The sequence below is a fragment of the Cibotium barometz genome, chromosome 63, assembly GCF_041138505.1.
Source record: "Cibotium barometz isolate CiBa-2024 chromosome 63, ASM4113850v1, whole genome shotgun sequence".
Taxonomy (NCBI): domain Eukaryota; kingdom Viridiplantae; phylum Streptophyta; class Polypodiopsida; order Cyatheales; family Cibotiaceae; genus Cibotium; species Cibotium barometz.
In genome coordinates, this window is record NC_141108.1 from 26387596 (window position 1) to 26401731 (window position 14136).

At 40.4% G+C, this 14136-nt stretch overlaps 1 protein-coding gene across 1 annotated transcript; it reads left to right on the forward strand.

The window, feature by feature from the left end:
- Positions 1-5159: 5159 nt before the first annotated feature.
- On the forward strand, positions 5160-12672 carry LOC147603886 (heat shock protein 90-5, chloroplastic-like). Its single transcript, XM_086795959.1, has 20 exons — positions 5160-5563; positions 5702-5977; positions 6102-6175; positions 6586-6711; positions 6819-6912; positions 7055-7141; positions 8677-8820; positions 8911-9024; positions 9111-9161; positions 9243-9311; positions 9417-9521; positions 9734-9865; positions 9962-10054; positions 10163-10240; positions 10347-10601; positions 10698-10800; positions 11312-11483; positions 11573-11681; positions 11804-11887; positions 11978-12672. The coding sequence occupies exons 1-20, from the start codon at positions 5474-5476 to the stop codon at positions 12155-12157; spliced, it is 2436 nt and encodes an 811-aa protein (XP_086652085.1). The 5' UTR covers positions 5160-5473; the 3' UTR covers positions 12158-12672.
- Positions 12673-14136: the final 1464 nt, after the last annotated feature.

The following is a 14136-nucleotide window of genomic DNA, read 5'->3' on the forward strand; positions in this document are numbered from 1 at the left end:
AGTCGATAACCTAAACTCTATAGCCTGAAAGGGAATTAGAATGTTATCCCATCTGCTTATCTTGAAACTCACTTTTTGTAGTGCCCATGCCAATTGAATTCTAGCATGATATTACCCAATCCATCAACTACGTCGGGTGTCATACATTTTTGCCCGGCCTTTCTTTCCCAACTAGTAAGAGTTTCTCTTGCACCAATGGTAGTAGTTGGACCTCTCATTCCCATTGTAACTATAGCTCTTTTCGCATATGGAAACATATTCTTCCCACATGGCAGTATTAATGTTTCACCGAGCTTGGTATGATGTAAACAAGTTTCATGCTAGAATCCAATACTAGCCCCAACTTTGACATAGCCAAGTAACAAGTTTCATGCGAGAATCCTATACTAGTCCCAACTTTGACATAGCCAAGTAACAAGTTTCATGCAAGAATTCTATACTAGACCCAACTTTGACATAGCCAAGTCCCCACTTGGTATGATGTAAGCATGTTTCATGCTATAATCATGTAAGCATGTTTCATGCTATAATCATGTACAAGCCCCCACTTTAACATAGCCAAGTTCAATTCAAAGTATATTTATTCTCTAAATTGGGTCTCTCCATCCCCTACTTACTTTGTGGTACCCTAATGAGGAGTTTTAGTAGATTTCTCTACACCCAAAGGCTCCCTAAAAGAGATGGCTATTTCATCCAATGGATTAATAATGAGATTGGTGTTTAGTTACCTTGACAGAGGCACTTCCCATACACAACCCTTTTCACGTTGATTATGGCTATGATAATGTCATGCTCTTTCTTCCATCCCCCTCCATTTCTCATGAATATACACCATCAATTGATAGTGTTCTTCAAGTTCATGTTTAGTGTACCCAATGCACCTTTCCGTGGTTAATTAAACTTCTATTGCTAGCTATTGATGTTGTAATATTTCCATTTGAACTCAACTTGATGCACTTGTTCTCACTAGTTTTCCAGGTCCCTTGAGGTAGCATTGCTGCTCTAACAGTCTTTCCTCCCTAGACTAGGCTCTCTTTGGCTAAGGTTCATCCAAAATAATCCCAAAGATCTCCCCATCAAGCTATTTAAGATAGTTGTTGAAGAGGGTGGAATAATTGGATTTGTTGTTCCCTCACTCACCGCATATCCCAAATTCATATCAACTGCCTTCCTCTCTTAGATCTATGGATTCCTCACTAGTCAACGTATCTATGGATTCCTCACTAGTCAACGTATCTATGGGTTCCTCACTAGTTAATGTATCCCACTAGTCAATGTATCTAAGGAGTCATGTCATCTAAGGCTAGTTACACTTCCTTGGGTCTTTATAGAGTATCGAGATGCTAAATTAGGTTGGTACAAAGATCTCAAATCGATGTATTGTTTGATGTACCTGTAAGTTTTGGATGTACATTTACACATTTGTGTGTGTGCCAAATTTTTTGGAAATATTGACGTTTTTAGATGGTTTTTTTGGTTTCAATGAATCATTCAAGGCCATGTGCACTTAAGTTAATAATCAATTGAGATTACTAAGCCTAGATTATAATGTTTTTTAGAGTTTTTAGCCAAAATGTATTTAAAAAACCCCCAAAAAAATGAAGGAAATTTAACCTAATCTATGCAATGACACCCATAGACAAGGTTTTCCCAAAGTTTCCCATGGTTACAACTCTTCCATGCAAAATAAACAACACAAAAGCAACCCTTTCTTCTTCACACACATAACCATGCTCACAAAAGTCATGGGCAAGTTTATCTCGTCTATGGAGCTATACTAGCAATGCAAAGGGGGAAGGTAACAACCCGATCCTTGGTAATGTAGCCATAGATGTTACTACCCACCCAAGCTTAAGCTAGAATGAATGTTGTAGGGAACTTACTTGCTATCCGTATATCAAACCAAACTTCAAGGCATAACTTTTATTTGGTCAACTCCTCCTCCTCTACAATGCTTCTCTGATGTGTCACTTTCCATGGTGCTTCACTCCAATAGATGGTCCCTCTTGCTATTGTTTAGTGCTTCACTCCAGTAAGATGGTCCTTCTCGCTTTTGTTTGGTCAACTCCTCCTCCTTCCAATGCTTCTCTGGTGTGTCACTTGCCAGGTGTGCTTCACTCCAATAGATGGTCCCTCCCACTCTCTCACTTCCTCACTAACCCATGCGGTAAAAATCAAGCAGCAAGAGGCACAATACACAACATAATTTCTCTCTCTCTCTCTCTCTCTCTCTCTCTCTCTCTCTCTCTCTCTCTCACACACACACACACACACACACACACACAAGTTGATTACAAAAGAGATATATGAAGTAAAATATATACTTAATGATGTGTTAACACCCATCCATGAATAGAGTTTCTTGGAACTTTACATGTTACCTTCTCATAAACCATTCACCGGCCTTAGGTCTACCACTTATTTAATGCCTCAATTAAGGTTTAGAGTCACTTTCTTAAACAGTGGCAAGCCCTCTATGTCACCTAACCATGCAAACACCTTAGGGGTCTAGTCACTAAAAGATATGCAGCACTTCCCTCCCTAAGAAATGTTTGCATCCTCGTGAACAAAACTAGGAAATCAGTACTATAAATTGTTTACATTTTCCCAAAGTGACTCGTATAGTTCCACTTCACTAGATATTCTAAATAATCATTATGTCAAATATAACTTCCAGGATTGCTTCAGGTTCATGTGGAAGACTATGTATTTTTAAAAATTCAACAAGGCATTCCTCCTCTATGAGATTATCCTCGTTATTGGATTTTCTTCTTAAGAAACCTTATCTCTTCTTCCAAGCAACTTTAAGAAAATTACATAAAACAATGGGTGTACCATACATCCATTTAGTTTGTAAGCAGCTTTAAGAAACTTACATGAAGCAATGGGTGTACCATACATCTATCGAGTACTTTTAATTTGTAAGCAACTTTGCCTCTTCTTCTAAGTATTAAAATGGACCATAATACTTAGAGGATAGCTTAGCACATTACACCCGTAATAGTTTTAATTTGTAAGTAACTTCACCTCTTTTTGCATTAAAATGGACCATAATAATACCTAGAGCATAGTTTAGCACATCTTCTGGTCTTTTGGGTTTTAGAAAAATCGCTTACTTTTAAATAATTATTTTCTCCTTCATTGCGTTCTACCCTTGTTTGTGTGATTTTGTATAATTTATTGCTCTATCTTGAGCTCTCTTTATGATGACTCGAACCATCTCAACCATTTGGTTTATATCCTAAAAAAAGTCTTTAGTTATATGTACCTTTTCATTTATTAATCCTACTACCTATCGATCATTTCATAAATGAACTAAAGCTTATACTTGAATGTTGACCTCCTCCACCACTTCAAAGTCCTTCTTGTAGAGACTAATGGCACACTTCGAAGAGTTCTCTCGCTCAACAAGAAAGTAAATCTTATATGTACCAATGTGCTCTTTCAAAGTAATGATACACCTAGCAAAAACAAAATTGCTCTCATCACTTGAAGGTCCCGTGTGTTTTGCAACTAAAAAATTCACACTGTTCTCGCACTGCTCCCCCAGCCACTTAGAATCATTTTTGATGCATTTATAATCAAGTTGAGTACATTGATTATGAGAAACAGTAATCTACAAGATAAAAATACCTTTAATCATGTGTAAAAATACATTATTTGTCATCCAATGCATCAGAATTGCTCCTGAAGGACTGGGGAAGTTGTGCCAAAACAATGCGAATTTGGGCTCTACTTTTATGACATGGATATTTTTCTCTGATTCAAGAGGTTAATAATAGTTGCTTTTGTACTCTATAAAGGCAAAGGTTCATTTTATTCATCTCTATAGATGGAGCCAAAAGAAGGACACTAGCCATGCAACATGGTGCTCATAAGGGTGTGGGAATCGGTCAATCAACAATGAACATCTAGGTTTTTTCCCCTCAAAACTAAGCAAGTTGGTGTTTTAATAGATGAAAATTGCTATGCTCCTAGAGAGATATGAGTGTGGCTAACGTCAAATTGGGATCATTAGTCACATGAATAACGTAGTTCCTATTGTTAATAGCGTAACGTCAAATTGGGATCATTAGTCACATGAATAACGTAGTTCCTATTGATAATAGGGTAAGCAAGCCAGTATTGCAACACAATCTTATTTTTCTTTTCCACTGTAAGGGTTACTTTTGTTTGATTTAAGAAGTTAGTAGCTTGTTGTGTTTTGCAATTTCCATGTACTTTTGAGAGGCAAAGATATTGGTCTCCCTACAAGGAGCTAGAAGGAGGACAACTGTGGGGGAAGAAGCAAAGGGTGCAAAAATTATACCAATCAATAATGAACATCTTTTTCCCTTTAAGCTAGATAAACGACGATGCTATGTCCCTTGGGATATATGTGTGCGAGTATTGATGGCTAATATCCCACTATTGGCCTACATACACTATGTTCATCTATGATAAGCTTTACTCAAGATGTTCCTTGGAATTGATGTGTGCTTGTCCGATGTTGGTCTACGTACCCTAACTAAAAGCAATAATGACAATATTCCTTGTTTCTAGTACAAAAATCAGTGTAGAAACTTTTTGAAATTTAGAGAAAATTTTAAAGTAGTGACCTTCTATGGCCTTCTTTTGCAACCCTATTTTATAAGAGGCCTTCTTTAGAAGGTTTGAAGGGCTTTTATGCCTTATGAAGGCTTCAAATTTCAACACTGCTTTGAAGCCCAAAATGGGCTTTAAATTTAAACAATGGAGCCTTCATCCTTAGTTATCTTCGTGTAGCAAAAGTAGCCCCAATTGCTTGACTTGGTTCTTTGTTTTTCTCTCCTGTGCTGAAAGAGGTCCTCTCAATCAAAGAAAATGCCCCCCCTCTTACCCTAGGGGTCTCTCTCTCTCACTCACTCTCTCTCTCTCTCTCTCTCTCTCTCTCTCCAATCCACTTATGGGGTGAAAAAGTATTCTCTATAGAACAAAATGGCAATCTGATCTCTCTCTCTCTACAATCCACTTACGGGGTGAAAAAGGTGAAGAAAACGGCCACCCTTTCTTACCCCTCTCTCTCGCATGGGAAGCCTAATGCTAGGGCAAAGGGGGTAATTTACTATCATACATCACAAATCTCTCTCCACATGAATTTTCACCATAGTTTTATGATCACAAAACTGAATCATCCAAACAACTCGTAACTTAGAAACAAATAAAAAAAATGTAATGGGTTGGTTCATGGTTTAAGGTTTATGAAACGCAAGTGTAGGGTTCAGGGTTTAAGACTGTTCTAGAAGTTCGCCGTTTTTTGGTCTAGGGTTTTCTCATATACAACATCAATTGCGCTATTACCTCTCTGTCGCGAGCTCGGGCTATAGTGTTTCTTCGAGTTTCTGTGCGCAGGGATTTCCTGCCCCTAGGTACTTCTGAGCCTCTGCGCACTGTTGCGTTTCTGCTCAGTAGCACGTTTAGGCTTAGGGTTTCTATTGATTTTCTCGCTATCGCCATGAGTCGGAGGTCCGTGCGCTATGTCTCTGCAATTCTGCGGCCCCTGGCCTCGGACATCAACCGCCTCAACAGCGATGCCGTCATCAAGGTATGCACTTTGTCGAAGAGGTGTTCTCGCTATAGCTGAAACCCTGTTGTCGTTCGAGCAATGGCAGAAGAACAATTATTAATGAACTTCATATTCGGGGGCTGTTGCACTCATCACTTGCTCCTGATTGTTTTTTAGGGTTCCCGATACCATAGACGATTATCTACTCTGTGTTCCGCATCACTGCGGCCTTCGTACTTGCCCCTGAAGAGCACCAGCGCCTGGCCAAGGTTGAACTTCTGGGGAGTCAGAGGCGAGGCCACAACGGCTGCTGCTGCTGAAAGTGCGTCCAGTAGTTCCGCACAGAGTGCTACTCCTGGAGCAGTTGCTGCTGCGTCAGACAACTCCACAGTTCGTGAAAATGAAGCAGCATCAGCTCCAGTGGCTGGTGAAAAGCATACATATCAGGCCGAGGTTTAAAAAATCACGTTTTTGTTTCAACGTTATGATGAACTAATGGCCTACAAAGAGAGAGAGCTCTTTGAATAGATTCTTTTCTCTTCGAATGCTTTCTGATCCCGTACTGATGTTTCTGCAGGTTAGTCGTCTCCTTGACCTTATTGTCCACAGCTTGTATAGCCACAAGGAGGTTTTCTTGAGAGAGTTGGTCAGGTTTGTACATTCCTGTTTTTGCAGCTGCTCTGATCCACCTTATTTTCAACTATAGCATTGGACACCATAGTTAAGGGATTGCCCAGAAGCAAGTGTTTTTCTTATTTGAAACGTCCATTTTGGAGGATTCTCATGTTAGGAATGCAGTTCAGCTGCTTCTTTCCATTTCTGAAAGAGCACATTTCTTCTACAGCAGTCACATCCCAAGCAACACCACTGCCCTGTTGCACCCTAGTTCTATTTCCCCATCCTCCTCTGCTGAGGTGTTGTTTCCCATTTCAGTTCGCCTCAAAAGTGTTGTTGCGAATTCTGTTGTGATTTGTGTTTCCTGTACCATTTTCGTGTTACATGCCTATAGGGCACTCCTTCTTACTGACATGTGATGACACTGTTTTATCTTGGTTTTACAGCAATGCAAGTGATGCTCTTGACAAGCTTCGCTTCCTGAGTGTGACTGAGCCCAATCTACTGGGTACTGAAACTGAGCTTGCTATAAAAATAAGAGCTGACACCCAGAAGAGAATTCTTGTAATCACGTAAGTATTCTATGCTTCCTTGTGCAAATGCACAATGCTTTCATTTCTTCATTTGTCATGTTACTATTGACTTGTCATTGCTTTTTGTTGGTTTGTTGCTGATTTAGGGACTCTGGTATTGGGATGACAAAAGAGGAGCTTATTGCGAGTCTTGGCACCATTGCACAAAGTGGCACTGCAAATTTTGTGAAGGCTTTGAAGGTCTGGGCCAAATTGTAGAGAGTCATTTCTGGTTTGCTTTGAGTGGTGATAAAAAGGTTTGCACTTCTATTCTAAAGGTTGGTGTACCCCACGTTTCTAAAATGGTTCATCTGTGCAACCTGTCTGTTGTGGTTGCAAATAGGAAAACAAAGAAGGTTTGGCTGGGAGTAGCAATTTAATTGGAAAGTTTGGAGTTGGTTTCTACTCTGCCTTTTTAGTGGCCGACAAGGTATAACTCTATGGAGCCCATTATTGACATTGCTGTCTAAATACTTACTGAATTTCAGTATGGCTTGTCCTTGTTATGTGCACTTTGCGTGATGGAATTGACTCTATGTGTCAGACCAAGTTTTTATGACTCTATGAGTAGTCTCAGCATGATTTGCTTGTTTATTTCTGTGGATGGACCCATGTGGATATTCAAAGGCGTGCTTTTAGTGGCATGTAGGAAGATGAATTATGAGTTTGAGCTCTGTGTTAAGGATTATCAATCAACAAGGCATTTGTGGTAAAATCTTTGTAAGGAGGAGAAGAAATCATCCTGTATCTTAGTTCGCTTAGGCTTCAACTTACGGCACAGATATACACACAAACCTGGAACCCAAATGTTTCAGGTGCTGATAACCAAAGTAGAGTTGCCTTAGCGTGTATAGAGACTATGATTGTCTTGTTTCTTAGTCCTCTGATGTACTCAATGAAGGTAGTATTTACCCTCGCCATGCTGTGTATGTACATGCATGCCTATACTCCAATTCCGGTTTCATTCGGAGTACTTTCTATTATTTGAAATCTACTGGTTTTTGATGCATCATCCGGAACTCCTTAGGGATGAGAATGTCACGAACCTAAATCGGTGGATCGAGAGACTGTCAAGGATTGAGGGCCAATAGATCAACTCTCTGGGCAAGATTAGTGGAGTGAGATTGAGAGATAAAGCAATAGCCCTAGAGGACAGGCAGTCTGAATGATATTCATGGCAGCTCAAGGATACAGTTTGACACTTGAAATTGTAGGTGTAAAATGCTACTAGTATGGGGCAAACTATTGAAGGAAGGTTAGCTTTTTGGGTTAAACCAAGCAGGCTAGAGAGCCCAATGGTGTGCATGAACTGGGAACTCGTGACGAATGTGGAAGAGCAGGTTCACATGTGGGCTCCCGAGTTATTAGTATATAGGAGGGGTGGATCATTCTTCTTATGCCATTATAGTGTTTCTCTGTTCATGTATGGGGGATGGAGGCAAGAGAGGCAAGGGCCTTAGGGTTCACGAGGGTGCAACAGAAGGTGTATTGTCCTGTTAGTGAGTTTCAGCCCAAGTGGCTACTATACCATGCTTTCCTGAAGGGGTGTGAATTCGAAACCTGACACCTATAATAATATACTACTTACTACAATGAAAGAGGCTTTGAGTTGTAGGTTTTTCTGTCTGTCTGTCCTGCTCCTAATGATTTTCTTGTTTTGAATCTTGATGCATTTCTGTCTGCATGAAGAGTACTTCATCCTTTGTTTCTGTCATTGGTTGCAGAAGGCTGATCTTTACTATTTGAACAATCTCTTTTTAAGGAAGTGTATTTCGTGGTCTCAGTAGTACCACCAGTTACTGAAGATGTGCAGTGTGGCATGACTTTAAATTAAGGCTGGCTTTTGCTGCTTGCTGTAAATAGTGTAGGATGTGCAATTAAAGTGATGTATTAGACACTTGTGCCTTTTTCTAGGTTGTCTCTATATTCCATTTTAATAATGCTTTTCATGCCTCCACATGACAGGTAGCTGTCTCTACTAAGAACCCTAAGTCTGAGAAGCAGTACGTTTGGGAGGCTGAAGCTGATAGTAGCTCATTTGTGATTCGGGAAGAAACTGATCCAGAGTTTCTCATCCCAAGGGGGACTTCAGTGATTTTACATTTGAAGGTGGGATAGTCTGGAAGAAGCTCTTACTGGATGATTGCACTGTTCTAGACAGTTTCAAATTAATTCTTTATATATGGGACTATGCTGCAGGAGGAAGCAAAGCAATTTACTAGTTCAACAAAAATCCAAGAGCTTGTGAAAAACTATTCTCAATTTATTTCGTTCCCTATTTATGTGGGAACAGAAAAGACTCGTCAAGTGGAGGTTGGTCTCATTGGCAATGTACTTGGTTTTGTGCGTGCGCATTTGTTGCATCCTAGTGAGCTGATGTGTGGCTTTTGAATATATAGGTGAAAGATGAGTCAGCAACCCAAGAGGAAGGGAAAGAGGGGGAAAAGAAGGTTGGTCTTGTCCAGTGTTCATGGTGTTCTAATGTTTAGTTTACTGTCTCGTGAATTTGATGTGCTGGTTTTCTATTGCAGGAGGCTACAAAGACAATATTAGAGAAATACTACACATATGATATAGTGAACGATGACAAACCCATCTGGGTAATGATCAGCTGCCTGTTTTTTCTGTGAATCTTCACAATTATGAAGGTTTAAATTCCATTATATGATTTTTAATATCTCTACTTGAAATGCTATTCTATCCAGTTACGCAGCCCCAAGGAAGTGACCAAGGAGGAATATCATGCTTTCTACAAGAAGACATATGATCGGCATCTTGAACCAATGACATACACACACTTCAGCACAGAGGTAAGCTATTTCTCCATGTCGCGTAGTTTGAAAGTTTAAGGGAATGTAGTTGGGGTTTCTGTTTTAAGATCTCTCAACCCATGTGACCAGGTACTACCACCCTGAAGAACTCACCCGAGCATGGCCACAAGCGTAATGTAGTTTCAGAAAGGTTGAAAATGAAGTATTTTGAAAGATTGCTTTGATCTTAGTTACCCTGTATGTGTATGCAGGGTGAAGTGGAGTTCAAAACTCTGCTGTATGTGCCAGGAATGGCTCCTTTTGGTTCAGATGACGGAGGCAAGAAGAACATTAAAATGTATGTTAAGAGGGTGTTTATCTCTGACGACTTCCATGGTGAGCTGGTGAGTGTAGACTGAGTTGTCAAACCATAGAATGTTGTACCTCACAAGTCGCTAATTCTCTAAATAGGAGGATAACAAATCTATCTGAATATGCAGTTCCCTAGGTACCTGAGTTTCATGAAGGGTGTCGTAGATTCAGATGACCTCCCACTTAATGTATCCCGTGAGCTTCTGCAGGAGAGTCGCATTGTAAGTTGATGTCCTACAGTGCTCTGATGACATGTTTGTGTTCTTGTGGATGTTAAAATATTCTGAAGTGTAGAGATGTAACAATGTGACACCCATGCCCCATGCCAGGTGAGGTTAATGAGGAAGCGACTCATAAAGAAATCCTTTGATTTGTTTGAGTCACTCGCTAAGAGTGACAACAAAGAGGTGAGTGGTCATGGAAGTATAATCTTTTCCCTTTCATGAGGTGAGGTAACCTTATTTCATGAGCTTAGTGTGTGTCAAGTAACGTTGTCCTTGGCATGAAGAGCAGGACTACAAGAAGTTTTACAAGAATTTTGGGAAGTACATTAAGCTGGGTTGCACTGAGGATAGCGATAACAAGAAGCGTCTGGCCAACTTCTTACGCTTCTATTCCTCAAAGCATCAAGAGGAAATGATCTCGCTGAGGGACTATGTGGACAACATGAAGCCTGATCAAAAGGTTATCTACTACTTTTCTTCAGAGTCCGTGAAAAGCGCAAGAAATGCTCCTTTCTTGGAACAGCTTTCCAACAAAGGCTATGAGGTTCGTGTGTGGATATTCTGTGCCTTTGAATGGTGGAGCTATGTTGGTAAAGTTTTTGTGAATTGTTTTCTCAGGTGAAAATTATTCTGTCTACAGGTCCTGTTTATGACAGAGCCTCTTGATGAAGTCACAGCCCACCACCTCAAGTATTTTGAGGGGAAAAAGTTTGTGGATGTGAGCAAGGAAAACTTTGATCTAGGTATATCTTCTGGCTCATGTGCAATCTGTGCTCTTTCCTTTATAAGTGTCAATGCTGGTAGACCACACTGCCGCTTATTTGTTCTAGCATATCCTTTCCCTGCTTGCTCGCCTTGAATGCTTGTCTCGGCTTTAGGGATCACAAGTAGGAATCGACTCAAATAGGTAGGCTCATGCGATTGGGTTCCATCAAGAACCTAGTACTCTTGGGAACGAAGGAAAGCCAAGGCCATTGATACTGCGGAGTTGAGAACTACCACAATGCCGCATGTTTATCTTTATAGTATAGTTTTTGGCTTGAAGTCGTGAATGGCTTGAATAAGAGTGTTGCACGATTACCCATGTTTATCTTCATAGTATAGTTTTTGGCGAATGGCTTGAATTTTTTGGCGAATGGCTTGAATAAGCTTGTTGCTTCTTAGTAAAAGCTTAAAAGAGAACATATGTAGTGCACTTGCAATTTTCGACTCAGTGGCAGAAGGTAAGTGGTTCTTACAATGTGCTGCATTCAGGTGGTGATGATGAGCAGCTGAGGAAGTTGGCAAACGAGTATAGTTTGCTTTGTGACTGGATGAAGCAGAAGTTGGGTGACAAAATTGCTAGAGTTGACGTGTCGAAACGCCTCAGTTCTTCTCCTTGTGTGCTCATTTCTGGCAAGGATGGATGGTCTGCCAACATGGAGAGGTACTGGACTGAGCCTCTTACCTATTTTTTGTGCAGTAGTGGTGGGATGGGTGAATCTATTATACTAAGGTGTGGGGACTTGTGTGCAGAATAATGAGAGCCCAAAATTTGGGAGATACTCCAGGACTAAGAGAATTCATGATGTCAACTCGAGTTTTGGAAATCAATCCAAATCATCCCATAATCCATGACTTGGATGTGAGTACCCAGATGTTGCTATATTTAATGTTGAAATCAGTGCTGAAAATGTGAAGAGTGAACTACTAATGGTTTTATTAGATTGCTATGACATGGTAAAACTGGACGTGTGGTGTCTGCAGGCTGCTAGAAAAGATGGAAAGCCAGGCACTAACAAAATTGTAGAACTTTTGTATGAGACAGCTCTGATGTCAAGTGGCTTTGTTGTAAGTTCTGACTTAAGCATTGCTGGTTGGTTTCAATTTAATCTCAAGATTTTTTCTGTTTGATTGACAAGGGCCATTTGTATCTTCCAGCCTGATGATCCTGCTGGATTCGGAGCGAAGATCTACGAGTTAATGGCTTCAGGACTTAGCAGTGAGACTGCAAGCTATAAGGAGGCACCTAAAGTAGCAACTCCAGTTTCGAGTTCACCTTCAGTGACAGAAGCTGAGATTTTGGAACCTGAAGTGAAACCACAAACTGCCTCTGCCTAATGCTTTAATTACTAGTGAGACACCCTACCATAGCTATCCCTCGGACTAGTTTTGTAATGAAACTATTCATAGGCTGGAAACTACAAACTGCCTCTGCCTAATGCTTTAATTAGTAGTGATGCTTCCGACCATAATTATCCCTGGAACTAGTTTTGTCATGAAGCTATTCATAGGCTCGGTAATCCAGATGTTAGGTTCATAGAGCCAAGATATGCATAGAAAATTAGCTAGGTAAGCAGTCAAGGGGGTTACATTTTTGCTGCGGCAAAGGTGGGTCCATCAGGAGATTTCCTCTTAGATTTGTAGAACATGCTTGTTGAAAGGGCTTTGTTGTGAGCGGTTGATGTGTAATTTGAGGTTAGTGGTAAATTTGTTATAGGGCTTATCATTTATCATTGAAGCGAATCAGAGCTCTTTGTTGCAGTCAGGGCATGTATACTGTCGGCAGTAAGCTCTCCTACATTTTGGTGTCTCTAATTGAGAGATATATGGTTATATATTATTGTTTTACTCCATGCTGTGCTTCTTTATTTTTTTGTGTTCCTTATATCCTCGTGATCAAATCCGTATATCCTCGTGATCAAATCATCTTTGCCTGGTTTACATTGAGGTATATTTTTGATTTGAGCATTGCCTGTGCCAGTTTTTTTGAAATAATTAAATGAGGGGGTTTAAAATTTCAGGCAAGCGCAATGCTTGCAATGTATAGCATCTGTAAATGACATGCTTTGAGCTCAAAGCAGCCCACCTTCCGATGATGTGGAAGTAGAGAAGGGTGATGTATGGTCCATTCTCCGCTGCCAATGAATTACACATACAGCGGCCTGTGCTGGTCCCTTGCTACTCATAGCTCAATGCTCTACTTGCTCACATTTTCTAAGGCTCTCTTCGAAGCTTTTGAAAGGAGAATCTTTCCACTTGGAAAGATTCCAGCCATTAAAAAATGTATATGTTTTGCGCTTAAAAGATGAAGTTATGAAGCCCCCACAAACTTCTGAAATGTATGTTTTATGTGTAAATCGGTAAAGCTTTCGGGAATTAGGCTATAAACCATCGAGCCACCCACAATGACAGTGCCTCTCTCTCACGTATAGAACCGTGACCCAATGCTACAATGGGGAAGATTTCTGCCATCAAAAAGAAACCATGACTCTATGCTACAATGGGGACATATCTCGTGGCAAGATTTCTGCCATCAAAAAGAAACAATCGCAACAAACTTCTAAAATGTATGTTTTATGTGTAAATCGGTTGTATGTTTTATGTGTAAATCGGTAAAGCTTTGTTGGGATACAGGAATCAGGCTAAACCATCTAGCTACCCCCTAAATTCATCCCGGCATCTAAAATGTCACTCTCTCTCTCTCTCACGTATAGAACCATGACTCAATGCCAACAATGGCATGTGTCGACTGACAAATCTTACACGACAAGGTGACGGAGACAAATCACTAAAAAGACGAAGTGCAAAGAATGTTGCATTGCCCGCTAAGAGAGGGCCGGCCTTTTTGAGTGTAAAAGTGATTTTTATCAAATATTTTCGAGTGCAAATAGTAAGCAAGCCATGAAATAATTGAATACTACCCACTCCCAATACCAATTGGACCACTTGGCACACAAGGACTACATGAAATAATTGAATAATGACTACCCACTCCCAATACCAATTGGACCAGTTGGCGCATAAGGATTATATGAGCAAACCTCTGTCAACTTGTCACACCCGTCCTAGGTACATACGGTACTTTGCTGAAATTGCTTCGCCTCTTCGTGCCTTGACAAAGAAAGCAACTCCGTTTAGATGGGCTGATCGAGAAATTACAGCATTCAAAAAGCTCAAAGAAAAGCTTACTTCGGATCCAGTATTGGTGTTATCGGACCTCCGAAAGGCTTTCGTTGTCTAGTGTGATGCATGCGGAAGTAGCATTGGTGCAGTTCTCATGCAAGAGGGACATGTGATAGCCTATGAGAGTAGAATAT